Source organism: Pelodiscus sinensis, chromosome 23 (assembly GCF_052426305.1).
Source record: "Pelodiscus sinensis isolate ZL-2025 chromosome 23, ASM5242630v1, whole genome shotgun sequence".
NCBI lineage: Eukaryota > Metazoa > Chordata > Testudines > Trionychidae > Pelodiscus > Pelodiscus sinensis.
The window spans coordinates 1,420,078-1,447,333 of record NC_143074.1 but is presented as its reverse complement, the minus strand read 5'-3'; the positions used below and the strand labels follow the sequence as shown (position 1 = coordinate 1,447,333).

The following is a 27,256-nucleotide window of genomic DNA, read 5'->3' as shown; positions in this document are numbered from 1 at the left end:
CCGCCTGCAGCCGGGTCGCACCTTGCAGACCTGAGTTCAGCTTTGGGCCAGCAGCGCATTGCGCCTCTGAAAACCTCGCTGACGCCAGAGAAGACACAGGACTGGGCAGAGAGCCCCAAGTTCAGCTCCCCCTCCACTGGGCCCAAGGCGGCTCGCTGGGTTCCAGGCCAGTGACACTACGGGCAGATACGGCACAGCGGGGGATCACCAGGAAGCGCGGACAAGGCCTCGGGCACGCTGGCTAGTTTCACCCACGGGCTGAGGGCAGAAGGTGCCTGCCGTTAAGGATTCACAGCACGGAGGGGGGCTCCAGCTTCCGCCCTGCCCCCCACGGCATTCCAGGGGTTCACCTCACTGCGAGGCCATCTCCGTGCTGCTTCGGGAGTCTGACTGTGGGAAGAGCTCAGAGGTCAGGCAAAATGGGACCCAGAGGGGCAGAGCTGATGGCCAGGCACCCGGAGAGGAGGCCCACCTCTGATTCTCCTCCAGCAGCCTCTGGATTCGGCCGGCAATGCCCTGCTCTGTTTGCTTCAGCTGCTCCAGCAGCTTCAGATGCTCGCTCTCCAGGTCCTGCTGGTGCTTTGTCAGACCCTTCTCCAGCCTCACCTGCTCCTGTGGCCGAGGGAAAAGGGAAACGAGAGGGGAGGAATGGCAGTGCCCAGCCGGGCCTTGCCCTCAGCCCAGGAGACCCGCCAAGGGGATTCCACGAGGGCGGACAAGGAGCCGGCCCAGCGCTTTCACCCACTGACACTGCTAGGCCGCGTCTCGCCCAGCGCAGGCTGCGCAGGCCTGTCCCCGAGAGACCCTCCGGAGGAGAAACTGGGAATCCAAATGGCAGAGCTGAGGGGACGCTGTCAGTGCTGCTCTGGGTGGGGCCCACAGGAAATGCCTCTTCTGAAAGGGCGCAGAGGGACAAGGGGCGAAGGGCAGCCCTGGCCAAGTGCAGGCCTCAGGCCCTGACGAACCTTCTTCACCGTCTGCAGAATCTCCTCCTTCTGGCTGCTGCTCTGCTGCACGAGCTGAGCGTGCTCCCTCTGCCCCACGTCCAGGCGGCGCTCAAACTCCAGCTTCTCTAGCATCTTCTCTTCCTGCCAGAGGAACGAGACGCAGAGTGGGGGCCGGGCTCAGCAGCCTGCAGGCTGTCCCGTGCCAACCCGGGCCCAGGCCGAACAGAACAGAACCCCCGCAGTGGGACCCCAATGGGACGCCCAGGCAAAACCAGCCAGGCAGCTGCAGAGCTCACCTAGGAAAACCCAGCGAGTCCCACACAGGAACCCAGACAGCGTCAGGAGGAAACTGGTTCCAGCTGCCATGGAATCAGCGTTTCAGCATGGCCAGGAAGCCATTTCACCTCAGCGAGCGCCCCTCTTCCCAGGCAAGGGAAACCCTGAACGCCAGTGGAGAAACCACCAGCCACAGAGCGAGTGGATCAGAACCCGGTCTGAGCGGAGGGACAGAGGGAGCGGCTGTCAGAGCTCAGCAGTGCTGACAACACTCCTGGAGCCGGCCTAGCAGCGCGCGCAGGCGCAAGAAAGAAAAGCCTCAGAGAAAGCTCATGATCCCATCTGCAGGTGGTGTTAGTCTCTGAGGTCCTGCCAGGCTATTGGCTGCTTTTAAAGTTTTTGCAGGAAATAAAGTGAGATTTCCCAGGGAAAAATGCAGCCGTCGATGCCTCAGGGGAGAGAATCCCAGAGCCGGCGCCTCCAGGAGCAGTCCCAGCCAGAGGAGAGGCAGTGCCAGGCCAACACATCAGCATTCGGCTCGCAGCAAAGACCCTGGACATTTCAGCTGCATGGGCAAAGGAGCAGAGCAGCAGCCTGCTGCAGGACTGGCTTGGAGGCACAGCTGTCTGGGGGTGGGGGGCAGGAACAGCAGCTGCCATGGGGCAGGACTGAGGTACCTCAGCAGAATGGGGCCGAGGGAGGGAGTAGCAGGGGGCTGCAGGTCACAGCTGTGCGTGGGTCTGGCCAAGGACTCCAACTCCCCAGGCTCAGCGAGTAGGCGAGAGCGAAGAAAGGGCCCGGAGGAGCCAGAGCAGAACACATAACCAGGCCCCACAGCCGAGCCGTGTCCAAATAGCCCCTGGCTGCCCAAACGCCCTGACTCGACAGGACCACAACGGGGCAGGCCGGGCAGTCCCTGCCTCTGGCACGCGGGGCAGGGGCACAGCGCTCCGGGTTCCCAGGCATTCGGGGCTGGTTTGCTCAGCCGGCAGAGAGAAGCGAGCACACTCAGAGCGCCCAGAAAAGGCCCCCGCGGGGGGGGGTGTCCTCACCTTCCTCCTCTCGTAATCGGAGAATTTGTTCTGGAAAGGAAGCGCAGTCGTTAGGAGAGAGGTATTCACTGCGGGGGCTGCGCTCGCTAGGCCGCGCTGTCCCTCGCAGCGGTGGAACTGAGAACCCCCCCGCACGCGACGCCAGTGACACCAAGTATGGGCAGCACCGTGCCGGCAGGAGCTCCCACCTCGCTGGAGCTGGAGTCGTTACAGAGCGGCTGCGCCCCTGCACGCTCTCTAGTGTAGACACGGCCCGGCCTACGCCACAGCCAGATTCCCAGAGCTCCAGTGATCCACACGTGCCGGCCCGAGCCCCGGGCCAGATGCAGCTGGGCTGGAGGCAGAAAGCTCCTGCCGCCTGGGGATGTGGGTATTCGGAGAGAAAGCCCCTTCCAGCACTGGAGGAGGCTTTTGCTCTAGCACAGCACAGCGACCGCACCCTGCTGTGCGCACAGACGTGGCCTGACAGCCTGCTAACGGGACAGCCGGATTAGAGAGGAAACGGCCCGGCCACGGCCACTGCGCCGGTCTGAGAGCTCGCTGCCCAGCACGGCCACACGGGGGGAGCGCCCCCCGCTCAGCCGGGTGCTGCTGAGATTCACAACCTGCTGGAAAGCTGCTCCAGCTGGGGCCACTGAGGTTCAGACCAGGCTGTAACAGGTGCCTCCGCTCCCTCCACCAGACCCTGGTGTAAGTCCAGAGTAACTCCCTGGCTGTGAGTGGAGACTCGTCAGACGCTGCCCCACTCCATGGAGAGGTGGCAGGGGCTGCGAACACGCAGAGCTCCCATCTCTACACCGGAGATAAGGAGGCGCCCCCCTGGCTATGAGCCTGGCAACCCAAGGGGGTAGCACCAAGCTCCCCGTGCCCAGTCTGCAGCCTGCTCGCCGGTCACTTTCAGGTTCTCCTGCCCTGGAGACGTTGGGGTTGCAGGCGGCGGCGCGGAAACCCAAATCCAATCCAATCTCTTCATTCATTGCACAAAACCAGGGGGGAGGCGGCTCTGCAGCTGCCTGCTTCCCTGCAGGAGATTCCCCACTAAGCTCGGAGGGCACCTGTAACTGGAAGGGGATCTAGCCCCACCCAAATAGCTGATGCTGGCCCAAGGAGAAAGCTCTTCCGCAGGCAGCCCTGCACCCTGCTTGCCCTATACGGGTAGGGATCTGGGTCCTGCGTTTGCTGCCCTGGGGCCCACCTGGAGCCAGTGCAACTAGGAGCCATGGAAGGGTCTGAGATGTCAGAGACGGACACCGATGGGCCAGGTTCTGCTCGGTGTAGATCTGCTGCCCACGCGCAGTAACCCTGGATTTACACAGCGCTGGCCAAGTGCAATTAGGTGCACTGGCCTCTGAGGACAAGCAAGCAGCAGGGCAGGCTGGTTTGCCCAGAGCACCCGGGGAGGATGAGACAGGACAGCGTGCGGGAGACGGGCTCTGCGTTGAGTCTCCCTCATCGGTAGCTCATCGGGATCAACCCAAGACCTCCGCGGGGCTCCCCTCTAAGGCCCAACCTCCGGACGGCCCGGAGCCCCGGTGCATCCCGTTTGCGTCCCGCCTCCTGGCTTGCAAGATGCTGACCTGAGATGAACACGGCGCAGGCAAACGTGGGCCTGATCCGTACCACACGCGCTATGCTTCCTGGGCAGCGGGGCGGGGCTGCGGTCCAGGGCTCGGATAGGTGGGCGGGTACGAGGGTGCTGCACAGACTCACTCTGTTCAGCCAGGGGAGGGGAGGGGAGGCGCACGGCCGTCGGCAGGCGGGAGGTGCTGAGAGGTGCAAAGCGCTGTGCTCTGTGCTGCATGCAGCCGGGAGCCTCACCTGCCACTGGCTCTCCTCCTGCATGTACCTATGCACGCTCCTCTCGGCACCATCCACGGACGTTTCGCCCCCATCCCGCTCCAGCACGGGGAGCAGGTACTGAGAGGGGGGGCAGTACTGGACCCCAGACTCTGCGAGACACCAGACACACGGATGTGGGTGAGAGCCGGCCCAGGGAGGCCCTGCTTGCAGTCGGGGTCTCCCCCTCCCCCGGCAGAGGGCCAGAAGTGGGGCTGGCAGTGGCAGGCTCCGAAGGAAGCGCTAGGCTGGCTTCTCATCTCGGCCTCCAGCAGCGGGCCGGGCGGAGCACTGGTGCCCTTCTCCGGAGGGACAAACAAATCTTCCTTCTGGTGCACTTGGAGTCCCCAGACCCACTTCCACGGGGCAGCCTGGGGGGTTTCTCCCAGCAACGCTGCGGTTCTGGCCCACCCTGAGCGCTCGTCTTGCAGGAGCTTGGAGGGAGGGTTGTGGGGGAAGGGCGCAGCTCAGGGGGGCTGAGTGGGACAGGGAACAAGCTTCCAGCGTCGCTCGGAGAACCGTGCCAGCTGGGGCTGCCTGGGAGAGACCCGCCTGGAGCGCCGGGCCGGACCGGATTGGGGCTTAGCCGGGGCTGCTCCCCTTGCTTACCCTGGCACAGGAACCGCTGGACAGACTCGGTGCCAGCACTGCAAACAGCGCTCGGCGGGTACGTCATGGACGAAGCATCCAGGGTCAGAGCCTCCAAAAGAGAGAGCACAGAGCGCCAGCGTTCATCCCCACCCAGCAAACCAGGCCCGCAGCAGCAGGAGAGGGGAGCATCCTGGGGAGCTCCCTGCCGGACTTTCTCCGCACCCCATTAGATCCGCCCGGCAGCCCGCGCTCACAGGCACCGTGCGTGGAGGGTGCCACTGGGCAGAGAAAACCGGCCCCATCTGCACAGGGAGGGTGTCCCCCAGCTCCACCGGGGACAAGTAACTGAGTCACCATAGCAGGGGGTCCGCACTGCTCCCGGGCCTGGGGCGGGCGCCTGGTGCTGCCGGCGCATAGGGGCTGCATACCTCCAGCGTGCGGATGTGGGCCAGCGCCCGGGGCAATTCCCGCAGCAGGTTCTCACTGATGTCGAGCGTGCGCAAGCTGCGCAGCCCAGCCAGGGTAGCAGGCAGCTCCTTCAGCTTATTACCTGGGGAGAAAGGGGACGCCAATTAGTGCACCCCCGAGCCACGCTCCAGAGAACCCACCCCTCTGAACTGCAAGCCCCAGCCTCAGCTGCCAGCTACCTCGCTACTGGCCAGAGAGCGTACTGTGCACCCCATCGCCTGGCCTGCGGGACGTACCTGTGCTGGGCAGCTTGCAGAAACGGGGCTCAAAGCAGCCCAAGGAGGCTGGCCAAAAGACAGGAGAGGCTGGGGCACAGGGCTGTGGACAGCCACCAAAACTTGCCCAGAGCCACGGGGGAGGCGAGAAGTTAGCCCTTCCGAGCAGCTAACCTGCTGCTCTCGGATCCCGAGGGGTGACCCGCCAGCTGCCAGTTCTTAGTCTCTGAGCTCGCAGGACCTCTTGGTTCCAGCCCGGTTATTGAAGCGCGCGCCGTGCACGCTCTCTGGCCGGGCCAGTGCTCTGTGATGTGCCTTAGCTGGCCGTCGGGGCCTATCCCGCATGCCCGGCCTGAGACTCACCGGCTCAGCTATTCCAAGCACTCCATGGTGGGGGAAGGGGGCAGATCAGTCCCACTGACTCTCCTGCCGCAGCCGCGCTCACTGAGACACAGAGTCTGGGGATGCCTCGGGGGGCACGTCTCAGCACCCTGACCCCCGCCTGAGGGGACAGCTCCACTGCTAGCACGGCAGCCTGAGTCAGTGACCCCCGGGCTGGCGTGCTGCTGTGGGGGTGCAGTGCAGATGTACCCGAAGAGGCTCCACACCGGGCTGGAACGTCTCCGCTCCACTGCAAAGACGTGGGATGGGAGGGTAGGACACGGACTATGCAGCTAAGGGAGAGAGGGCAGAGCTTCAGCTCAACACAGCTAGTCCTGCGCTCCCTCACCCTCCCGTGCCTAGCAGCCTGCCTCACACTGCTCCCCTTACCAGCCTTCTCCCGGCTCTGCTAAGCCCCTGCGGCTCTGGGGGACGGCTGGCCCTCTGGATCCCAAAGACGACAGGCCTGGAGGGCTATCTGGCTGGGCCTATCTTAGAGCCCGGCTAGCGCAGGCTGCTAGCGCACACCTGCCGCTGCCCCCCTCCTTGTGGCGCGCTACACAGCGTCAGAGACAGGTTTTCAGAGAGCTCTATGGCTACACCCCTCACTCGTCTCTCAGCAGCGTCTAGCTCTTCCCACGCCCCCAACACCATCATCACAACCCAACTAAAACGGGGCATTTCAACAGCACAGATCTACTGCTTCCGGGCCCTCTACCAGCCTAGTCGAAAAGCGCACTGACCTATGCCTGGAGCAGCGCAGGGGGTTTCATAGGAGACCAGGGACAAGAGGCGCATCCCCCTGCCTAAGAAACAATCCCAGCACTCAGACATTTCAATCCTCTCCTGCTTGCCTGACTCCCCCGGCAGGCTCCTGTTCCCACGGCGCTACACACTACCAAACATGCTACTCAGCAGAGAAGAGTTTGTGCAAAGGAAACTCCCAAGCACAAACTTAGTAAACAAAGCGCTAGGTGCTAATGGGCTCTGTACAAGGGACAAGCCCACCAAATCTAGGAAATGACTAGTCCAGGTGGCAAACAGCACATGTGAAGGACACCGCCCCCGACAGATCAACAGTCCCCCACCCAGCACACCCTCCCCTGCCCTCCAGCAGGCAAAGTCGCCATGCACAGACACAGATGCAGACTGCCTCTCTTTGCTTGGGAGAGTCAAGGGCCGTGTAAACTAAAGCAGAGTGCCCAAAGGGCAGCCTTAGGGCGAAATGCAGACCCGGGAGGTCGAATACACAGCTGTCCTAGAACGGCTGGCCTGAGCCGGCACAGGACTGTGATCCTGAAATGCTGGACAGCTTGAACAAACAATAGCGTTTGCTCATCTAAGGAGGGAGACACCAGAAGGAATTCTAGGTGTGAACGTGCCATGTGGCTTTTAAACACAGCAGTTACATGCAGACTGGCATGGCTTGCAGGCTGCTGCAGCACTGGTCTCTGGGTGCCCAGCCTTGCCATACCTTTCACATTGAGGGTCTGGAGCTGGGAGAGGTCCCCTACTGACCGCGGCAGAGCTTTTAAGAGATTTCTTTCAACGTTTAGGACCTAGGGTGTTAAGAGAGAGAAGATATTCAGGCGATTTGTTCTGTAAACCTTGGAACCACTGCCTGTCTGTGCTGTGCCAGGGTGCCCAGGAGCGCGAGGGGCTCGGAACTGCTCGAGCCAGTCACTCAGGGACGCTGACCAGAGGGCAGAGCACCCTCTTGGCCTCGCTGGGAAAAGCTCCGACGGATTTGTCGGTGGACGGTCCCTCCAGCATTGGAGCGGTGCAGTTACGTCCGTGTGACTCAAGCTGGTCGGAAGCATGTGGAATATTCACACCCTGGAGCGCCATACGTTTTGCTGACACATGACGCAGGCTGTCGTGTAGACATGGCCTGAGTGTCTGGCTCTGCTCTAGCTTCAGGAGCAAGATCCAGAGCGTAGCCAGTTTCTCAGAACAACGATGATTCCCCTTCACTGATGAAAACAGAACACGGAGCCGAGTCCGGGGCAGCACGTAGGAAACAGCCGGGCCTGCTGCTGTGGCCCAGTGCCCAGCTTTTCCCTTTGCTTGCACAGAAAAACCAGCCAGCCTGAAGTCACACACAAGGCACGATTAACACGCTGGCAACCTGGGGGGTCAGCCAGCCACGAAGATGATCAGGCGGCTGCTATTTACTGATGCATTGGCCGAGGAGTAACCCATAGCTGTCCAGGGCTACTCTTGGGGGAATTCTCTGCTAGCTGCTCTGGCTTCGGAGCAGCTCCTGGTAAGTGAGAGCTGGAACGGCAGCACTTCTGAGGCAGAAATGTATTTTCTGTGGGAACGGGGGGGACCCTGCAGGGCACGGGACTTCTGTGTGTGCACAGTAGTGTGGAATTCTCTCCGGAGCGGCAGGGTCAAGGGCAGATGCAGTCCATTTTTGTGTCAAGGTCCAAATTTCTTGGCCAAGGTTATGGTCAAGATCCAGACTCGACACCACAAGTGCCCTTGTTCAACCAGCAGATACAGGGCTGTGTAATACACCTGGGCTTACTGCTTATCTTCTTAATTCAATTCTGGTTGGCTTCCCCCTATTCCCAGGGCAGGGAGCCAGGGCCTGGCTCTGAGGCCCTGTGCGGGGGCAGGGCGCCAGGCTGAGAGAGGCCTGGCAGCCCCTCTTACCTGGTGGGCTGAGTGACCCAGCTTCCCCCAAACCTGCCAATAGCCAGCCAGCTCCCTGCCCAGAGGGACTCCCACTGCCCCGCCCCCGCCACTCCTGGATGCCGGGGGGCTGCTCCATATGGCTTCAGCCCTGCTTGGCCTCCACTCATTTGACCTGCACAGTCCCCTGAAATGGGTCTGGACCTGGCCCATGGTCGCCTACTGACTACCTTGGTCTAGGTGCGTTTCCCAATTTGATTTGGCCACAGAACCCTTTTAAACTTGGAAGAATCGTGCGGAACCCCTAATAACAATCTTATCTACAGGGCTGAAAAGGCAGACCACAAACAAGTAAGGCTAATAATAAACAAATGCTAAGCGAGGTCATGAGCTCATTCAGTTTAATTGCACATATTTCAAAACACAAATCACATTTAATGTGTACAAAAAATAAAGTTCAAAAACTAACATGCATCAAATGCGACTGGAATGGAATTTTCTCGCGGAACCCAGGGTTCTGCAGAGCACCACTTGGGAAACCCTGCTCTACGGGCATGATCAGAATTCAGTGGCTTGGTTTATTCATATTTGATCTGGCATCTCACAATATGGAACTAAGTTCACCTACACATCAGCCAGTAACCTGCAGGAGGGCCAGTCTAAAACCATCAGTCCTGGCGCAGTCTGTCTCGGGAGACACTGCAACCATTATTCCCTGCCTGAGACTTCTGCGGGAGCTCAGTGCTCCCTAGGGGAGACCCCCGCCAGAACATGGAGCAAAGTCCCACCTCCTCCGACTGGCAGATGCTGATTTCCCTCTTCTCCAGATGTAACGTCTTTCCTAGCCTCTGTTGCTAGAGCACCGCCTCCCGACAGACGGGCAGAGCAACCGCCCAATCAGTGCACGCTGCTGAGCTCTCCGCTCATTTGGTCCCATCACGGTCCAATCCCGCCCCAGCCGGGGAGCCCATCTCCCTCCTCCACGACACACAGCTCCCCAGTCTACGGAACAGGGCTCCCAAGGTCCCTGCAGAAGGCAGGACTCTCGCAGGACACGTGCCCCTCCATACAACGTACAACGTGCACATACTTTAAGCCTTTTAATGCTCTTCCTCATTTCTCAGGAGACAGGGGCCCTGTGCTGCAGCAGGTCCCAGCACGGAATGTCCGGTAACTTCCTAGAGCAAGAGGGAGTCATGAACTCCAATGCAAGTCTGCTCTTCCTCCAGCGGTGACAGGATGTGCTTTAGTCTTTAAAGTGCTACATTGTCCTGCATTTTGCTAGAGTTACAACAGGCACACTGGGACCGTCGCTCTTCACACAGTCGGTCCACAGACGCTGCAGGACCTGAGTACTCCAGAAGGCGACAGGGCTGGAAACTCCAGCCTCCCTCTGCCTCTGGCACACGTGTGGTGGCCAGCTGGTTTGCCAGTCCTGCCCTAGCCTGAGGCCAGTGAGAGCAGAGTGCTGTTAAACTCCCCCCAGGAATGCAAAGCACCTGCCACGCCCCGTCCTGCCATGTTTCACTGCCATTAACCTGGCCCCTGGGGACGTCGAGAGAGTGACAAGGACCCGAGCCACTGAGGACTATTAGTTACAATACCGATTAGCTGTTTAACGGCAATAAAGCCCAATCATGCTGTGCTAAAGAGGCTCTTAAAGCAGACACCCAGAACTCAACCTCCAAACCCCGTACCTGGAGATATGTCAGCTGCCCGATATCCTCAGGAAGCCATGCCAGCTGGTTGTCATGGAGATCCAAAACCTAGGACAGGAGGAGATTCCGATATAAAGCAGGCTCGCGGCGAGGTGCCCCAGCTGGGCACAGGAGGAGAGGAGTTACCCCGCAGGGAAAGTCACTGCCAGGCTGCAACCTGGTACTTCTAAAAACATCAGGTATCCAACTCCTATTGCCTCCCCGGGGAGTCGGGCACCTGTCTCCTGTCAGTGGTCCAGCGGCCCCATGTCCAGCAAAGGCAGGACACGTCGTAATTGGCTCAGCTTGGCCAAGGGAGATTGAGGTTTGCACGAGGAAAAGCGTCCTACCTCCACAGAGCGCTCACCCTGCAGCAGGTCGCCCAGGGAGGTCGCGGGGAGCCTTTAAGGACAGGCTGGACAAAGAGCTAGAAGGGAGGGCCTAGGGTTACCTGGCCCCGCCTCAGCGCAAGGGGCTGCACTGGCTGAACTCACTTGACCTCCTCCAGTCCTGCATTTCTAGGGTGCCAAGACAATCCCAGCCTCTGCCAACAAATGGATTCCACAGTGCAGTGACAGGAGCCTGGCGAAGGCGGGAGATCAGGGGAGCAGCCTTTGCACCCCCGCGCTGCCAGTCCCAGGGTGAGACACTTGCTTGGTTCCCTCTGCTCTGTAACCCCGAGGGCTGCCGAAGAGAAACGCTGTCCCGGGGCCACTCACCTTCACCGTTACGAGATTCAGCAGGCTGCAGGACTTCGGAACCAGAGCGGTGAGGTTATTGGTGTGAACAATCAGCACCTGCAGAGAGCAGAACGCTGGAGTCACCTGACGGGAGACAGCACAGCCTGCACCCCCCCCCCCCCCGGCATGCATTCTGGTGAGGGGCGCTCAGGAGATTCAACGCAAACCGATATTTATTCGCGTGAGTGGAACAGGCCAGAGACAGACAGCGCAGCTGGACTTCAGGGGATCTAGATCATTTCCGGCTCAGTGGTGCCTGAGGTCATGCAGGCTAAGGCAGCAGGAGATGAGATTCGATCCAGGTTCGTTCTGCAGAGGCTCAGCAAGGATTCTCCTGACACAGAGGCCCGCTGGGGGGCCCTAGTCTGTCAGCAGTGCCCTTCAGGCCTGTCAGAGTATTAGTCTGTAAGGAAGATCACGTGGGCTACTAACCGGAGGCTTAGCACAGCAGCCCCCAAAGCAGCCAGGATGGTTAGGAGGGCGGGATGTGGGGGTTGAGGCTAGGGCTGGAGTGGAGCCACAGCCAGGGGCCAAGGCTGAGGGCGGGAGGAGAGCTGCAGCCAGGCTGTGTGGGGGCCAGCAGCCGGGCCCTCAACCAAGTGTGGCTCCACTCCCAGCCAGCAGCCTTGTCCCTGTGCCAGGAATGGAGCCATGGCCAGCAGCCAAGGCTGGGTCTAGCGCAAAGCCAGGAGAGGAGCTGAGGCAGGGGCTAGGGCTACATGCAACACAGAGAGCTGGGGCCGGAAGGGGCTGGGTGGCATTTCCTACCTGCCCCCATGGGGGCTGGCCTGAGTCCCACCATGTCCCCCAAAGGGAGTGCGACCTATTGGTCACTGTAAGTGCTGCGCGCTGTATGGACGGGTGACAGGAAGAAGCTGTATGTAGAGCTACAATGCCCTAGACACAGGAATAGCGATTTACATCAGAGACCTCAGCAGGAAGGTTCAAGCAATACAAAAGTCACCATGATGGGAGCTCTGTTTGCTTGGAAGTCACCAGGAAAAGGCAGGCTGGGGATGCGGCAGTGTGAAATCAGCCTGGGAAAACACCCAAGACTAAAACTACAGGGGGCTGTCTTGCCTCTGGGGTCAAAACTATGAGTTCTGGGGAAATACAAGGAGAAGCAAAAAGACGTTTTGTTTTCCAGGTCTGACAGAGAGGAGTGATTCGTGACCACGGGGGATCCCGGTTTTGACTGAAATCCAGCAAGCTCTCAGACAGATTTTGAAGGTACAAAACTGCTTTTGCCACAGGACCGTAGCCTGCAAACGTTACGTTTAGTCACTTAGAAGTGAGCCAGACCTTTATTCTGAACCAATTCTGTTCCGTTATCTTTCTGCGGTGTCACTTCGGCCTCTGTTAATAAACGCCTCTTGGTTTTATCGGCCAGCTAGCTCAGTGCTGTAATACTGAGCCACGCTGAATTGAACAGGCGGGCGTGTACGTCTCCCTCTGGAGACTGCGAACCTGGAGTTTCGGTGAGTGCCCAGGGAAAGGGGCCGGACGCTCCAGGGCACTCGCTCAGGTGGAGCTGGAGGGCACCGTGAGAGAACGGGCAAAGCAAAGCGAGGCTGGCACGGGGTCTGAGTGGGAACCAGAGCAGAGTGACACCACGTGTAGTGCCAGCAGGGGAGCTAACAGAATGCCGAGTGCAAACTGGCCCAGCAGTGCCCTAGGACCGAGATTCCACCTTCCCCTGAAACATCATGTAAGCGCCCAAGTACTCGGGACAGGCGCTCACACCGTAAGAACACCGCTAGTACTTACACTTCTCTTACCTTTTTCTGCAAAACTTTACATGTTGCAAAAGCCCCATAAGGAATCTGAAACGAAGCACAAATGGGTCACGACGATGCACAAGCACAGCGATGTCCCAACACTGGCCATGCCCTTGGAAAGTATGCGCCCGCCGGACCGAACAATCAGCTTTCATTGAAATGCAAATGACACCAAGATCACTGGTCCCCGTCATTAGGCAACAGCAGCTCCCACGTCCCAGCACTTCCTGCACTGCTGTGGCCCTCAACCCGGGGATCTGGGCCGTACGCCAGGTCACAGAGAACGGGCTGCTAGGTGCGGGCAGCTGTCCAAGCCTGGGCTGGCTTAGCAGTCAGTGCGCAGGTCCCCCAGAAGCCCATGCACATGGGTCATTATACAAATGGAGATCCTGGCGTGTCTTTAACCCCGGGCACACACCCTGGCCGAATGGGAAAGGGGAGAGGAGAGGCCTTTACGTATGCTGGCAGCTATACGCAGGGGACAGTAAGAAACCTGGGATCAGTGCACATGTCTAGCCAGTTCCACAGCCCTGTGGCACATTTGTGCAGGGTAATGCTGGGGCCTGGAGCTGCTGATGCTTGGGCCTGTCTTGGGTTTGAGTCTCACAAACCGACAGGGGCTGAAATGTGACGCTGTCTCTCTAAAGGGCACTGCAACTCCTCACTCACTACTACTGCCCTCGCTTTTCAAAATCTGGGCGGCTCCAAGTCTGCGTGGCAGCCTAGATTCGGAGACACAGTTAGGAGCACGGCCTTGCTCTGCAGCTGGACTTGTACTCTCTGGTCTACCTGTACTGGAACCACGTACAGGTGGCGAGATTCCTGGGTTTAGCACTAAGGGCACGAGGCTGAGAACTGCAACCTTTAGCATTTCACAAATACATTTCCTGACAATGAGACACATTCGGCCACGGATTGTTCACTCAGGGTCACAATAAAGTGTCAGGGAGTCTTGACCACCCTGCCCTTCCTGTCTTGCTAATTCTCCTCATATGGGAAAGGTGCAGAACTACTGTCTTAGGCCACAGAAAAGGCTTCCCAAAAAGGGGCAGAAGCCTCACACTTCAAGAGAGGAGCCAGACTGAGCCAAGAGGGAACGATTCGGCACGGACTAGGGATAACATGGATAAATTAAGACGTTCATCTCTGTCTCTGGACTCTGAATTATGACAACTCTGGAGTTCAGTACTGGGAAGAAAATGAGGCAGCTGGACAGGTCCCCTCACGCCGAGGTTCACAGAGAGAACATACCTCGGAGAGTTCACATTTAGATATATCTAGAATGTCATCAGCACCAGCTTCTTTTGCCTGGAGAGGGAGGGAGAGAGAGAGAGAGAGAGAGAGAGAGATTTGTGCTGAAGCTCCAGAATGCTGAGAGACAAATGACCTCTTGCTGCATGTTGGCTAAACTACCCTGCCAACGTCTCTTTAGCAATGTAACCAGCTCTTTGCTATGGCCACCACAATCAAGAGCCAGTATGAGATGCCAAGTGTATTCCACAGCTATACCTGCAGCCTGGTCATGCAACCAAGAAACTAAATTCCACCACAGGCTCTGTGGCTGGGAGTTCAATTTAGCATTCAGAAGGAGGGATACAGGAAAGGAAAAAGCATCACTTCAAAGCTTACCAGGCACATTTGGTATTCAAGGCGCTTCCGGGCCTCATCGCTAGGTTTCCTTTTACGGAAGAATAGCGGCATCTTTTGCTTTTAGCTCCAGACCCGTCTCAGAGGCGGAAAGCGATCAAAGGCAGAAGAGTTAGGAAGTGTATATAACAGGTGTTGACAGGGGGCCTGGGTTAAGGAATTGCACTCTAAGTAAAAAGAAGAAAAAATTATCTCTGGGTTTGTCCTGGTTTAGGCCCCGATTCTGCCAGACGATCCCCTGAAGTTAATGGGGCTCCATACAGGCACAAGGATCACAGTGCCCAGCTGGGTACTTATTTTGCATCCAGTTTTCGCGTTTAAGCTCCACCTTTGCCTTGTGCTAGCGCACTACCTTTCTGACATAAGCTTTTTAGCAGGATACTTCTCCAATTGTAAACAACTAATATTTTCACTTCGAACATCTAGCAGTTTAAAACCCCTTTTCAGTTGGCAGACTTTTCAAGATCTAATCATTTATGTTTCCAATGGTTTAAGAGCAGATAATGCAGACATGCTGACCTACATTAATGCAGAGGCGCCTAAACTTTGCCCATGAAACTAGAGCTGACTGCGTCATTTTAATCATAAGTAGTGGAATGGGCAGCATAGATGACAAATTCATAGAATCCTAGAACACTAGAACTGGAAGGGACCTCGAGAGATCGTCAAGTCCAGTCCCCTGCCCATAGGGCAGGACCAAGCACCATCTAATCATCCCTGGCAGGTGTCTGTCCAACCTGCTCTTAAACGTCTCCAGTGATGGAGATTCCACAACCTCCCTGGGCAATTTATTCTCGTGTTTAACCACCCTGACAAGTAGGAAGTTTTTCCTAATGTCCAACCTGCAGGGCCCTGAACACAAGCCTCTCAGCTCAAGCTGGAGCACTGATGCTGACTCCTGTGGTTTTTTGCAGACAGTCTTGCCATATTAAACACTAGGGTGCCTTTCTTATGGATTCTGTGGGACACATCCGGCCATGCCTGAATTAACCAGTAACCCTGCAAACAACATGCAGTAACCGCAGCAGTAAGATGAGCGTTTGGTTCGCACACCCTATCTTCAGAAATGAAGCCTGCATGAACTAACAAGCACTGAGGGTCACCACTGTTGGGCGATCAGGTACCCACCCCCCAAAGAGCTGTGGAATACAGGGTTGCAACGCGTAACTGAATAGTTCTCTCTCAGAAGAGCTGAGCGTGGAACTGGGTGTGACTGACACCGTGCTGTGTGAACACGGCAGACACTGAGGGAGCATCACAGCACCAGACATTAAGATATATAATATGAAAAACACAGTAATGACACGACATTTATGAACAATGTGGCAGCTTTCATTTCCTTGGAATAACCTCAAAATGGAGCAGTCCAGCAATCACAACGAAACAAGGAGCAGACAGCACCAGAAGCAGAACGAGAGAATTAGGAATATAGTGCCAATCCAAATCTGGCCGTCTTAATGGAAGATAAGTCTTTGTGGAGTGTTTTGTTTTTTAATTGGTGCTCTTTTAACATACTCTAGTGCTCCCAAGCTTTGAAGCTGGTGATTTTCAGCCAGGAGATGGCACATTGCTGACCCAAAGGCTTTTTGGTTTCTGCGTGAAAATCCACCCAAACATGGCTGAGTTACAAGCCTTTGAGAAAAATCCCAATTCACAAAGGGCTGAGCACGCTCCAACGTCTCACAACTTTCACCTGTCACTGTGAACAGATTGCCCTTAAAGCCTCCTCACAAAGCAACTGACCAATTCAGGGCTAGAGGGGAAAAGCCGGACTTTATCTGCAGCTCCTGCTCCAGATGAGGGTGGAACGTAGCACTGGAATTGAGAGCCAGGAGCCTGTGTCTCCTGTGTTCCTAAAGACCCCCTTGCTCCTCCGGCTGGCACCCAGGCCGTGTGAAGGAGGAAGATGCCTGATCCAAACACAGAAGGGACAAAAGCTGGGCCCCAGTGGTGGGAAAGGAGTCAACTGGGTCAAGGAGTCAGGGAGACTGAGACTGGGTGGGGAATAGATTGTGACAGGAAGTTAGGGTGAGCCTAGAACTGGCTGAGCAAGGAGCTCAATTGAGTCAGGCAAGGAGGGGAGGCTAGGACTGGTTGGGCAGGGAGGCAGGCACTGGGACTGGGAGGGGCGGCTGGAACTGGGTGCACAAGGAGCCTGGCTGGAGGTGCCAGGGGATGGAGAGGAAAATGGAACCAAGAGTCAGTGAAGAAAACAGAGGGTGGGAAATCTGGAAGCCAGTTCATCTGGCGGGTGGAACTGAGATCAAACGAGGACCACTAACTGTGGTAACCTACCATTTAAATCAACTTTTGTACCAGATGACTGGAGGCAGGGATGTTAATGGTTTACTGGTAAACATCTCCCTTGCTGGGTGATGTCCCCAGTTAACCTGTGGCCTGCCTGGACTGCAGCAGAGCCCTGCCCGACAGGGCACACTGCACTGTGGGTAAGGGATGCTCCAGCCCAACCAGGATAGCCCCCACCTACGGCAGGCCCAGCCTGGATGGAGTAGCATGCCACGGATGAGAGCGCTCCAGCCAGGATGGAGCAAACCCGGCCCACATGGGGCCCCAGCCCGGCCAGAGCAGCAGCGCTGCTTCGCAGGTGGGGGACATTCCAGCCAGGCTGAAGCAGGCCCCCCCCCCCACATCAGACGTCATCTGATTAAACAGGATTTTACATCCTGAACTGGACGATAGCTAATGTGACACCAATTTTTTAAAAAAAGGTTCAGGGGCAATCCCTGCAATTCAGTACCAGCAAACCGGTTGAAACTAAAGTAAGGAACAGAATGATCAGACACCTGTATGAACAGAATCGGTTGGGGGAGTGTGTTCAATAACTGGTTAAAGACAGGGAACAAAGAGCAGAATTAGGGATGTAAAAGTGTCGTCGATTAACTGATAAGCAAAAGGGTATAGGTTAATGCTATGGACTCCATGCATTCCCCCACCCCGCCACCTGCCATCAGTACATTTTTTAGCAGGCTGGCCAGCAGTCCAGCTTAGTTCTAGCTCATGCCAGGACTGGGACCCACCCCCGCCGCGGTTCTGCATTTATATTAGGAGCCAGGCAGGCAGGCACGGTCCAGGAGTTCAGCCCTACCCCAGACAGGTGCTGCTGCCACTCTGCTGCCTCTGTATCAGAGACAGCAGCATGGGCGACAGGCAGCCAGGCAGCGAGGGGCCAGTCCCTCTTGGACCAGCCCCAGCCTGGCACCGGAGCTGCTGCCTGTGATCGAGGCAGCAGCGTGGAGTGGCGGGGGGGCTCCCTGGCGGGGGGGCTCCTTGACGGGGGGGGCTCCCTGGCGGGGGGGGGGGGGCTCCTTGACGGGGGGGTTCCTTGACGGGGGGGGCTCCCTGGCGGGGGGTTCCTTGACGGGGGGGGCTCCCTGGCGGGGGGCTCCTTGACGGGGGGGCTCCCTGGCGGGGGGGCTCCTTGACGGGGGGGGTTCCTTGGGGGGGGCCCCCTGGCGGGGGGCTCCCTGGCGGGGGGGCTCCTTGACGGGGGGGGTTCCTTGACGGGGGGGGCTCCCTGGCGGGGGGGCTCCTTGACGGGGGGGGCTCCCTGGCGGGGGGCTCCTTGACGGGGGGGCTCCCTGGCGGGGGGGCTCCTTGACGGGGGGGGTTCCTTGAGGGGGGGGCCCCCTGGCGGGGGGCTCCCTGGCGGGGGGGCTCCTTGACGGGGGGGGTTCCTTGACGGGGGGGGCTCCCTGGCGGGGGGGGGCTCCTTGACGGGGGGGGCTCCCTGGCGGGGGGCTCTGGCTGCCGCCCCACCCCTGGGGACTCGACTGTCCCGTTCACCGACTGTCGCGAGCCCGGAGCGCTACCGGCCCGTTTCACACGAGGGCCCCGGGGCCGCGCTGGGCGCTGCCGGCACGTTCGGGGCGAGCCGGGACAGGGAGCGACGGGCCCGGGCCGGGGGGGGCGGGGGCGCCGTGGCCACGGCTGCTCCCCCGCGGCTGGCAGCGCCTCCCGGGGCCGGGGGGGGGCGTTCGGGGGGGAGGGGCAGCCTGCCGGCCGGGCCTGCGGAGCCCGAGAAGACCCGGGCCGGACACGGGGGGGGGGGCGCCCCCCTCCCCTGAGAGCCCCCGCGCGCGCCCCCACTCACCGCTCCCCGCTGTCACCAGAGCAACTTCCGGGCCCCCCCCCCCCCCCGGCAGCGCTGTCACGTGACTACGCCGCCACAGAGACGCGCGGCCAGAGCGTCCCACTCGCCGGGGGGATGGGCCCGAGCTCCGACAGCGACCGCCAGGGGGCTGCGATCGTGTCACCCCCCGTGCGCGGCGGGGTTCGGACTCGGAGGCAGGAACGGCACTGAGGGAAGGGAGAGACCCAGCTCCCCGCTTGGCGGCGCCTCCTGGCGGCCTTGCCCACACCTAACATGGCGGCCGGAGTCCCCCTCCCACTCGGCCCTTGCCCACACCTAACATGGCGGCCGGAGTCCCCCTCCCGCTCGGCCCTTGCCCACACCTAACATGGCGGCCGGAGTCCCCCTCCCGCTCGGCCCTTGTCCACACCTAACATGGCGGCCGGAGTCCCCCCCCCCCACTCGGCCCTTGCCCACACCTAACATGGCGGCCGGAGTCCCCCTCCTGCTCGGCCCTTGCCCACACCTAACATGGCGGCCGGAGTCCCCCTCCTGCTCGGCCCTTGCCCACACCTAACATGGCGGCCGGAGTCCCCCTCCCGCTCGGCCCTTGCCCACACCTAACATGGCGGCCGGAGTCCCCCTCCCGCTCGGCCCTTGCCCACACCTAACATGGCGGCCGGAGTCCCCCTCCTGCTCGGCCCTTGCCCACACCTAACATGGCGGCCGGAGTCCCCCTCCCGCTCGGCCCTTGCCCACACCTAACATGGCGGCCGGAGTCCCCCTCCTGCTCGGCCCTTGCCCACACCTAACATGGCGGCCGGAGTCCCCCTCCTGCTCGGCCCTTGCCCACACCTAACATGGCGGCCGGAGTCCCCCTCCTGCTCGGCCCTTGTCCACACCTAACATGGCGGCCGGAGTCCCCCTCCCGCTCGGCCCTTGCCCACACCGAATATGGTGACAGGAGTCTCTGCCCACAGCTAACATGGCGGCCGGGGTGCGGCTTTCCTATGTCTCGCGAGATCTCGGAGTATAAGTGGCGCGGTCGGAGGAGGGGCTGGTCTCTTCTGCGCGCTGCCCTGGGCCGGAGGTTCGTCGCATCCGTCTCCATCCGGCTCGGGCCCGCGCCGCCATGCCGCCCAAGTTCGACCCCAACGAGATCAAAGTCGGTGCGTTGGGGGAGGTGGGAAGAGGGGCGCGGGAGGCGTAGGGGGCCGGGGAGGGGTCGGGGGGGGGGGTGGGAGAAGGGGGCTGGGGAGGGGTCGGGGGGGGGGTGGGAGAAGGGGGCTGGGGAGGGGTCGTGGGGGGGGTGGGCGGGCGAAGGGGGCCGGGGAGGGGTCGGGGGGGGGTGGGAGAAGGGGGCTGGGGAGGGGTCGTGGGGGGGGGGGTGGGCGGGCGAAGGGGGCCGGGGAGGGGTCGTGGGGGGCGGGGGGGGGGGGCTCGTGCTCCCTGCCTTGGCGCCCCCTGGGAGGGGCCACTCTGCCGCGGGTTCGGATCCTGCCGTGCGGCCCCTGATGCTGTCTCTCCCGCAGTGTTCCTGCGATGCACCGGTGGGGAGGTCGGGGCCACTTCCGCTCTGGCCCCTAAAATCGGCCCTTTGGGCTTGGTAAGTGCCGCGGGGAAAGGGGTGACTGGGTCTAGCTCTGGGGCTGGCACGTGCTTCCCGCCTGCTGCTGAAAGCTGCTCAAGGGCAATAATGGGGGTTCAGGCTCATGCCCAGCTTCAGCCACTGGCCATTTAACCAGTGAGTGTGGGTTGAACAGCACATCCCGGGAGGTGGCCCTGCTGGGGCAGGGCAGGGATGGGCTTGTGGCCCTGGTACCTGGGAGGCGTCGCTGCCTGCTCTGGGTATAAGCCAGGCTTTTCTGCTGCTCGCCTGCAGCACACGTGCAGCCACTAAGATGTTTGGCGGTTCCCATGTTACATGATTTAACATCCCTTGTCGAGGGTGATTTTTCTCCCACAGTGAGCTGGCGCCCACCTCGCCCAGCTGCATGCCTGCAGATGAGCCATGCGTTGAGGTATCCTAAGCTAGATACCTTTTTGACTACAGGAATCCACGGAGCCCACTTCCCTCTTAGCTGGCGGCTCTGTGCAGCCTTAGTGGTTAGTGTTTGGCTATTGTCAGTGGATGGAAATCGCTCCAAGGTTTGACTCTTGTACAATGGTGTGGGGTTATCATAGCTGTGAGTTTACCACTCACCTCTGACTGGGCAGAGAGCCAACTTGCAAGACACTGAATTTAGCATATTATTTTTATGACTGGCTCATGTGTGTCCAGCAGTCCCTGCTGCTACTGCTTCTGGGCTTGTGGCTTGCTCTGCTGGGAGCATCTCTCCATGAGATTGCAGGTAAATGAGTACCTGCTCACACCACTGACCCTGGGTATAGATCATGAAATGTGCATCCTAAATCAAAGAAAAGCATGTTAGGAAAGTCACTCTGACGACGGAAAAATCAATTAAATGCTTGTTCTTGTTTTCAGTCTCCCAAAAAGGTTGGTGATGACATCGCCAAGGCAACAGGTGACTGGAAGGGGCTGAGGATTACCGTGAAACTCACGATCCAGAACAGGCAAGCTCAGGTACTCAATGCCAGAAGGGATGGCTTGGTGGTGGAAGCACCAGGTTTGGAGTACCTGGATTTGCTGGAACCACAAGTGTCAATCCCGGCAGGGTCGACTCAGCCCTTCATCCTTCCGAGGTAGATAAAATGAGTTCCATGCAGTTCTCTGTGTGGGGGTCTTCTGGACGAGACCTTAAAAACGAAGTCCCTCCTAATATCTGTAGGCTCCGGCATGCTGGGGTAGAGCCAAGGCAGGAACTGGCTCTAGCTTGCCATCCAGAGGCAAGTACATTGCAGTGCAGTGTGACTTGGGGCGGTCCAGGCTGGAGGTGCTGTGTGATGAGTGGAGTGCCTGGAGTCAAGACCAGGCATCAGAGCACTAGTCAAGGTTAATAGAATGGAGAGGAATAAATGGGCTTATCATTCTGTGGGAGTGACAGACGCTGTACTGCCAAGGTGTCTACTGGGAACCGATGTCCGGGGTTATCTTTGCCTGAGAATGCCAGGGGGCACGTGGCAAGCCGGGGAACACTGTCTCAGTAATCCTTCAGCTGCTCTGCAGTGTGGCTCTGTGGCTGTAGCCACGTGCCACCATGCCTGTCTTGTATGGCAATGACCGAGGTACTCCCATGGAGAGCTGGGATGGAGCTGTACATCTTTCCATAAAGAACAGACATGTCCCATACACACAGGAATGAGGGCTCAGGTATTTTCCAGTACGTTCGTTAATTGTGACTGTTTGCATGAGGTGCAGAATGTGTTTCGTAGGCTCTGTGGGGCGACTGACTGGTTCTTCTCTCAAGGATTCTGGGTTTGCTTTCTGGCCTCAGTATCTCCTAAAGAGACCCTCTTTCCCCTCCTTCAGATTGAGGTTGTCCCTTCTGCCTCTGCCCTGATCATCAAAGCCCTCAAGGAGCCTCCTCGGGACAGGAAGAAGCAGAAGAACAGTAAGCGTCCCTCTTAACTTCGCTTGGTGACTTGCTAAGTAGTGAGCCTAGCCCGGGTCTGATTGGCTGCCACTTAACCTACCTGCGTTTAGGGTACTCCTGAAAAAGGGAGTGTTTGCCAGCCTTGTAGGGCATTTGTTAGTGTCGGGAAGCCCTTCACGTTTCTAAATTTATCTCAAGAGAAAATTACTCCTGGGATGCAGGAAACCGAAATTGTCGGGTTCCTTGTACTGACACAGCTGGGTGCTTCTCAGGCGTGTGACAGTGACCCCTTGCGCACAGCAAGCCTGAGCGTGACTCCCTTTATAAATTAAAGACCTTTTTATATTAACGCTTCACCTCCAGCATTTATAGTGGGGCTTGTGGTCTCCAGACGGGGTCATGACCCCCAGTTTGAGAACCACTGGATCAGCTAGCGTTTGTCTGGTCTAAAATTCAGTAAAACAGCCACCTGCCACTGTACCTGTCAAGTATGAAATGGCTGGTACAATCCAGTGGTGCGCTGATAGAAAACACCAGCTCAGGAAACAGGGTTATTCTCTCTGTGGGTAACTCTGTGCCGAAGTCTGGGGACAGAGAATAAACCAAGGAAGGAGTGCTGCTTTCTCCGCTCCCAGGGCTGAGCTGTTGAAGGGACTGGGTCAATGCTCCTCTTCTGAGACCTCACTGGTGTTTGCTTTTGTTCAGTTAAACACAGCGGCAGTGTCAGCTTCGATGAGATCGTGAACATTGCACGCCAGATGAGGCACAGGTCCTTGGCCCGCGAGCTCTCTGGTAAGCCTGAATTCAGACAGGCCGCGCAACCCCCCATGTGCCTGTCTACCCAGGAGCTGGCCTGCAGTGCAGCTTTGGGCTCTGTGCCAAAAACTTCAGCCTCTGCTGTACGTAGATTTCCTGGTGAGAAGTGGTGGATTCATGAGCAGTCAGGCAACCTGGCAGAGGCAGAACAGGACTTTTCCCCATGCTCCTGACCCTGTCTCAATGCAGCCTGTTCCTAAGGGCACTAGCTGGGCCTCTGCTGACTGATACCTGGGCATTAGCTTCCTAAAGTACAGTATAAACCAGGGTGGGCAAACTGGCCAGGCCACACCTGACCTGTCAGGACCCAGGATTACCAGTCTGCCAGCTGTGGGTCCATGCTGCTCCCAGGAATGGCTCGCCCCCCCTGCAGCCCTGAGGGTAGGGGAGGGCTCCAAATGCTGCCCTCTGGCAGGCACCATCCCTGCAGCTCCCATTGGCTGGGACAGAGGAACCATGGCTGATGGTACCTGCAGGTGTGGGCAGCTCACGTAGCTGCCTGCCTCTACCCCCAGCTATAATTCCTCTTGAGTAGCTTCGATGTCTGTTCTCAAGATACCTTCGCCTTAGAAGTTGGTCAGAGCCCTTTAACAGGCTTGTCTCACTGGGAAGTGTGACCTAGGGGTACTGAATCTGTGACTGTCCTTCTGGAAGGTCCCATGTTACTGCCTGAAACATGAGTGGCCTCTCTAGGTTCTCCTGGGTGTGTGCATGCTTTGCATTGGCACAGGAGGCCTAGCTTCCAGGACATGCTCTTCATGCCCTCAGCTGTGACTCCTGCTGATGGGCCTCGTGTTCCTCTGGGATGGAGGTTAAGGTGTATAAAGGTAGATGTGCAATCAACAGATCCCTGAGTCCCCAGACTTGCCTAAAGCTTCCAAAGGGGCCTCTCTCATTTGAAAGTTGTGGGGGCCACTGGGCCCCAGGAGAGAAGCCTCCTTGCAGCCATTCCTCAAACACCTCTGTATGTAACAGACTTCCACCAGGGAGGAGGTGTGCACAGGAATTGACACGCTGGCTGGAGTAGCGAGTAGAGCCACTTACTCTGCTGGAAAAATCTTTGACCCCTTGGCTTGGTCTGTCACTGCTGTGTTGGGAGGGGCTTAAGATGCAATTTTTCTGTTATAGGAACCATAAAGGAGATTCTAGGAACTGCTCAGTCTGTTGGCTGCAGTATTGATGGCAGACATCCTCATGATGTCATTGATGACATCAACAATGGCACAATAGAGTGTCCGGCTGTAAGTTAAACTTCAGATGAAATTGACTAGCCTTGATTATGAATAAGTATTTCTTTATTAATGGGAGGTTTTTTCCAACAGAGCTAAGAAAGAAGCAAAGAAGACTCAGTAAAAAGCTGGTTTGAGTTTTTTGTAACAATTGTAAAACCTGAATAAAACGTGTAGTTGTCGGAGAACGGTCTGCGGCTTACATAGAGGGTTCAGATTGTTTCCTGAAAGTGCAAAATGGTGGAATTTAAACATGATTGATTCCAGATCTACTCTGCCATGTGCATTTATATCAAGATGACCAGATTTTTTTCTCCACACACTGAACTAAACTCTACTAGCTGCATTAAAACGAGTTGGCCTTGACAGTCAGTCCCTGCATTGTGGAGTGGGGGAGATGCTACAGAAATGGCCTCCAATTCTAAGAGAAACGGTCCCTCGCGGTGTGGAACACAAGGTACCAGTGTTAGTGATGCTACGTGTAGGCCACGGAGAATGGCTTACGAGGGCTGGGCTACATACAGTTCTTGGGCTGGATCTGGCCCCCCACCTTAGGCAGGCTCCTTGCTTGCCTCTCCCCACCAGAAATGCAGCAGCTGGGCCCTTTTTCATGACAGCCCAGAGGGGAGAGGCTTCAAGAAATGCCTCTGCCCCCAGCACAATCCCATTGGCTGGTTCCTGGCCAATGGGAGCTGCCTGTTTGAAAAATAACCAGGCAGCACCCAGAGCACCACATCTCTCCAGCTCCTGGTTATTTGTGCCTGCCCTCTGCAGTCTGGTCAGGGAGCCTGCCTCAGACGTGCTGGGCTGGTGGCTGGGAGTAACTCAGGTAAGTTTCCTAGTGACAGCCTCTGGCACCCCAGCCCCTCCCTCCTGCACCCCAATCGTCTGCTCCAGGGAACCTCCTGTCCTAGCTCTCAAACCCCTGCCCCCTCCTGTGCCACAGCCCTGTACCCTTACCCCAGCTCCCTTCTGCACCCAGACCCTGCTCCTTTGTTAATAGAATGAAGCGCTGGCCTTGACCACCTTCCACAATATGGCTCCCTTCAAAACTTATTGTAGGCCGATTGCTTGGCAGCTAGCTCACGTGCCGGTGTGGTTAAGTGATGAACCTCTTCACCTGTGCTAGTGATGAAATGGGATACAGCCCCATTCTGAGATTGCAGGCCTCTGCCCTTGAGTTGAAAGTCACTACTGGATGCCCAGCCAACTTCAAAGTACTTGGACAAATCGAGTTTAGTAACAGGTGTAAAGTGAGCGCTCCGGACTCAGCCTGGGCGGCTGGAGGTTGGACCCAGCCAGCTTAGTATGGAATAAGCACCTTGTCCAATTCAATCGGAGGGGTTTATTGTGACTAAATGTATACAGTGAATGGTCGCACCCTCCAGTTCTAGGAGCAGATGTTGCCCGTTCTCTTCCTAGGTGCACTGGGCTTGTCCTGTCAGAGTAAACAGGTTATTTCACATTAGAATCACCAGCTGGGGGCTGACTGGGTAAAGCTTTGGCTGTAAGTTGGAGCCTCTTGAGATGAAGGTGCTACAGAGGCAGCTGCCACGTAGATGAAGCTGAGCAGGTACTTGGGGGTTGTAGCCCTTGTTCAGAGAGTTGTGAAGGGCCCAGTTTCATGTCTCTTGGGTCTCCTGGTGCCCTGGATGATGATGCTGGGGGAGCTGGGCAGCCGAGCTGAATGCCCCTTCTCAACATCATACGCTGCGGGGCCTGGCCCTGCAAAGAACCCAGCTGCCAGTAAGTTCTGTCTGCTCTGCTCTGGGGACTAAGAGCCTCCCCCTTAGGTCTGCTCAGTGTTGCAGGTGGATGTTAGAGTGCCCCCCCCCCCCACCCCCGGGCGGCTTTTAAGTACTAGATAGGAAACCACTTTCGTGCACTGTCCATGAATTCGTTACCAGCATGGAAAATGCAGCAGGTAAACTTAGTGTTTTGCCTACAGCTACAGAAGCAAAGGGCCACCTCCTATGGCTGCTACGGCCCTTCTTGATGGGGCTGGGCTGGTGAGAGGGACAGCCCCAAGTTGGCATTTGGATGTTTCTGCTGGGAAGCTAGCCTGGCTCAGGAGCCGAAGCCCAAGAATAAGTGAGCCACCTAAAAGTGCAGTGCTGAGCCAGGCTGGGGAATAGCAGGGAGCGAGCGCCAGCTACGGGGAACAGCATTAAAACTCCAGGACGTTGTGGGCACCCTGCCGTGCAGCAGTGACCACAGGCAGCAAGTTCCATGGGCTTGTGCTGCCCATGCTCAGCAATATTCAGCCCAGGGCCCTGCTTCACCAATATTTGGAGTTAGGTCTCTCCCCTGGCCCCCTGTGCGTCCGTTCTCCCCCCAGCCCGGCCCTGCCATGCGCAGCTTTCAGTCTGGCTCCCCTTTGCCAGCGCATGCTGCCAGCTGCTGCTGCCATGCGCAGCATTTATTGGTGAGCTGGGAGACACCCGGGCATGATCATAGAATCATAGGACTGGAAGGGACCTCGAGAGGTCATCGAGTCCAGCCCCCCGCCCTCAAGGCAGGACCAAGCTCCGTCTACACCATCCCTGACAGATGTCTATCTAACCTGTTCTTAAATATCTCCAGAGAGGGAGATTCCACCACCTCCCTTGGCAATTTATTCCAATATTTGACCACCCTGACAGTTAGGAATTTTTTCCTAATGTCCAATCTAAACCTCCCCTGCTGCACTTTAAGCCCATTACTCCTCGTCCTGTCCTCAGAAACCAAGAGGAACAAATTTTCTCCTTCCTCCTTGTGACACCCTCTTAGATATTTGAAAACCGCTATCATGTCCCCCCTTAATCTTCTTTTTTCCAAACTAAACAAGCCCAGTTCATGAAGCCTGGCTTCATAGGTCATGTTCTCTAGACCTTTAATCATTCTTGTCGGTCTTCTCTGTACCCTTTCCAATTTTTCCACATCTTTCTTGAAATGTGGCGCCCAGAACTGGACACAGTACTCCAGCTGAGGCCTAACTAGTGCCGAGTAGAGCGGCAGAATGACGTCACGAGTTTTGCTTACAACACACCTGTTGATACAACCTAGAATCATATTTGCTTTTTTTGCAACAGCATCACACTGTTGACTCATATTCAACTTGTGGTCCACTATGACCCCTAGATCCCTTTCCGCCATGCTCCTTCCTAGACAGTCGCTTCCCATCTTGATGTAATGTCGTAGCCCAGGACTTTAAAACTGCTCAGCGTGGCATTGAGCCATGTGGCCTAGCTCTGTCTTTGGAGTCCGGGGACTTCTGGGGCCCGAGCGCAGACTGTCCCCGCAAAGTGGAAGGCGGAAGGTAAGGGTAGGGGGAAAGGGTGGGAGGCACCAGGAGGGTGCAGGGGTAAGGGAAGGTGCAC

At 57.8% G+C, this 27,256-nt stretch overlaps 3 protein-coding genes and 1 non-coding gene across 7 annotated transcripts in view; 2 read left to right on the top strand and 2 right to left on the bottom strand.

The window, feature by feature from the left end:
• Positions 1 to 18,749, bottom strand: part of LRSAM1 (leucine rich repeat and sterile alpha motif containing 1) — a 34,462-nt gene extending 15,713 nt beyond the window's left edge. The window contains exons 1-13 of the mRNA XM_075906009.2: positions 18,380 to 18,749; positions 14,251 to 14,435; positions 13,873 to 13,929; positions 12,622 to 12,666; positions 10,823 to 10,900; positions 10,104 to 10,172; positions 7,241 to 7,325; positions 5,131 to 5,252; positions 4,721 to 4,811; positions 4,094 to 4,224; positions 2,276 to 2,305; positions 966 to 1,088; positions 473 to 612 (exon numbers count right to left, since the gene is read on the bottom strand). Of these exons, the coding sequence (XP_075762124.2) occupies positions 473 to 612; positions 966 to 1,088; positions 2,276 to 2,305; positions 4,094 to 4,224; positions 4,721 to 4,811; positions 5,131 to 5,252; positions 7,241 to 7,325; positions 10,104 to 10,172; positions 10,823 to 10,900; positions 12,622 to 12,666; positions 13,873 to 13,929; positions 14,251 to 14,322 (1,043 nt within the window). The 5' untranslated portion in view covers positions 14,323 to 14,435; positions 18,380 to 18,749. The remainder of the gene's footprint in view (positions 1 to 472; positions 613 to 965; positions 1,089 to 2,275; positions 2,306 to 4,093; positions 4,225 to 4,720; positions 4,812 to 5,130; positions 5,253 to 7,240; positions 7,326 to 10,103; positions 10,173 to 10,822; positions 10,901 to 12,621; positions 12,667 to 13,872; positions 13,930 to 14,250; positions 14,436 to 18,379) is intronic.
• Positions 18,750 to 19,368: 619 nt separating this feature from the next.
• RPL12 (ribosomal protein L12) lies at positions 19,369 to 24,085 on the top strand. Its single transcript, XM_075906015.2, has 7 exons — positions 19,369 to 19,527; positions 19,891 to 19,964; positions 20,844 to 20,942; positions 21,789 to 21,870; positions 22,558 to 22,644; positions 23,797 to 23,909; positions 23,991 to 24,085. Exons 1-7 carry the CDS (start codon positions 19,491 to 19,493, stop codon positions 23,994 to 23,996), a joined length of 498 nt encoding a protein of 165 aa, XP_075762130.1. The 5' UTR covers positions 19,369 to 19,490; the 3' UTR covers positions 23,997 to 24,085.
• LOC112544841 (small nucleolar RNA SNORA65) lies at positions 22,321 to 22,448 on the top strand. Its single transcript, XR_003088166.1, has one exon. It is a non-coding gene; the product is annotated as a small nucleolar RNA SNORA65 (small nucleolar RNA).
• Positions 24,086 to 25,227: 1,142 nt separating the features above from the next.
• Positions 25,228 to 27,256, bottom strand: part of STPG3 (sperm-tail PG-rich repeat containing 3) — a 32,783-nt gene continuing 30,754 nt past the window's right edge. For 2 of the 4 annotated variants that reach the window (XM_089773006.1, XM_075906014.2), the window contains one exon: positions 25,228 to 25,335. In XM_089773006.1, the coding sequence (XP_089629132.1) occupies positions 25,288 to 25,335 (48 nt within the window). In that variant the 3' untranslated portion in view covers positions 25,228 to 25,287. Of the gene's footprint in view, positions 25,336 to 25,486; positions 25,623 to 27,256 lie in introns of those variants that run through there. The other 2 variants (XM_089773005.1, XM_025181813.3) reach the window with 1 other exon arrangement.

Excerpts from the sequence above, each read along its gene's own strand:
- RPL12 (XM_075906015.2), top strand. The coding sequence starts at position 19,491 with ATGCCGCCCAAGTTCGACCCCAACGAGATCAAAGTCG. Across the intron at positions 19,965-20,843 it reads AAATCGGCCCTTTGGGCTTG|TCTCCCAAAAAGGTTGGTGA; the intron begins GTAAGTGCCGCG and ends TCTTGTTTTCAG. Across the intron at positions 22,645-23,796 it reads CTTGGCCCGCGAGCTCTCTG|GAACCATAAAGGAGATTCTA; the intron begins GTAAGCCTGAAT and ends TTTCTGTTATAG.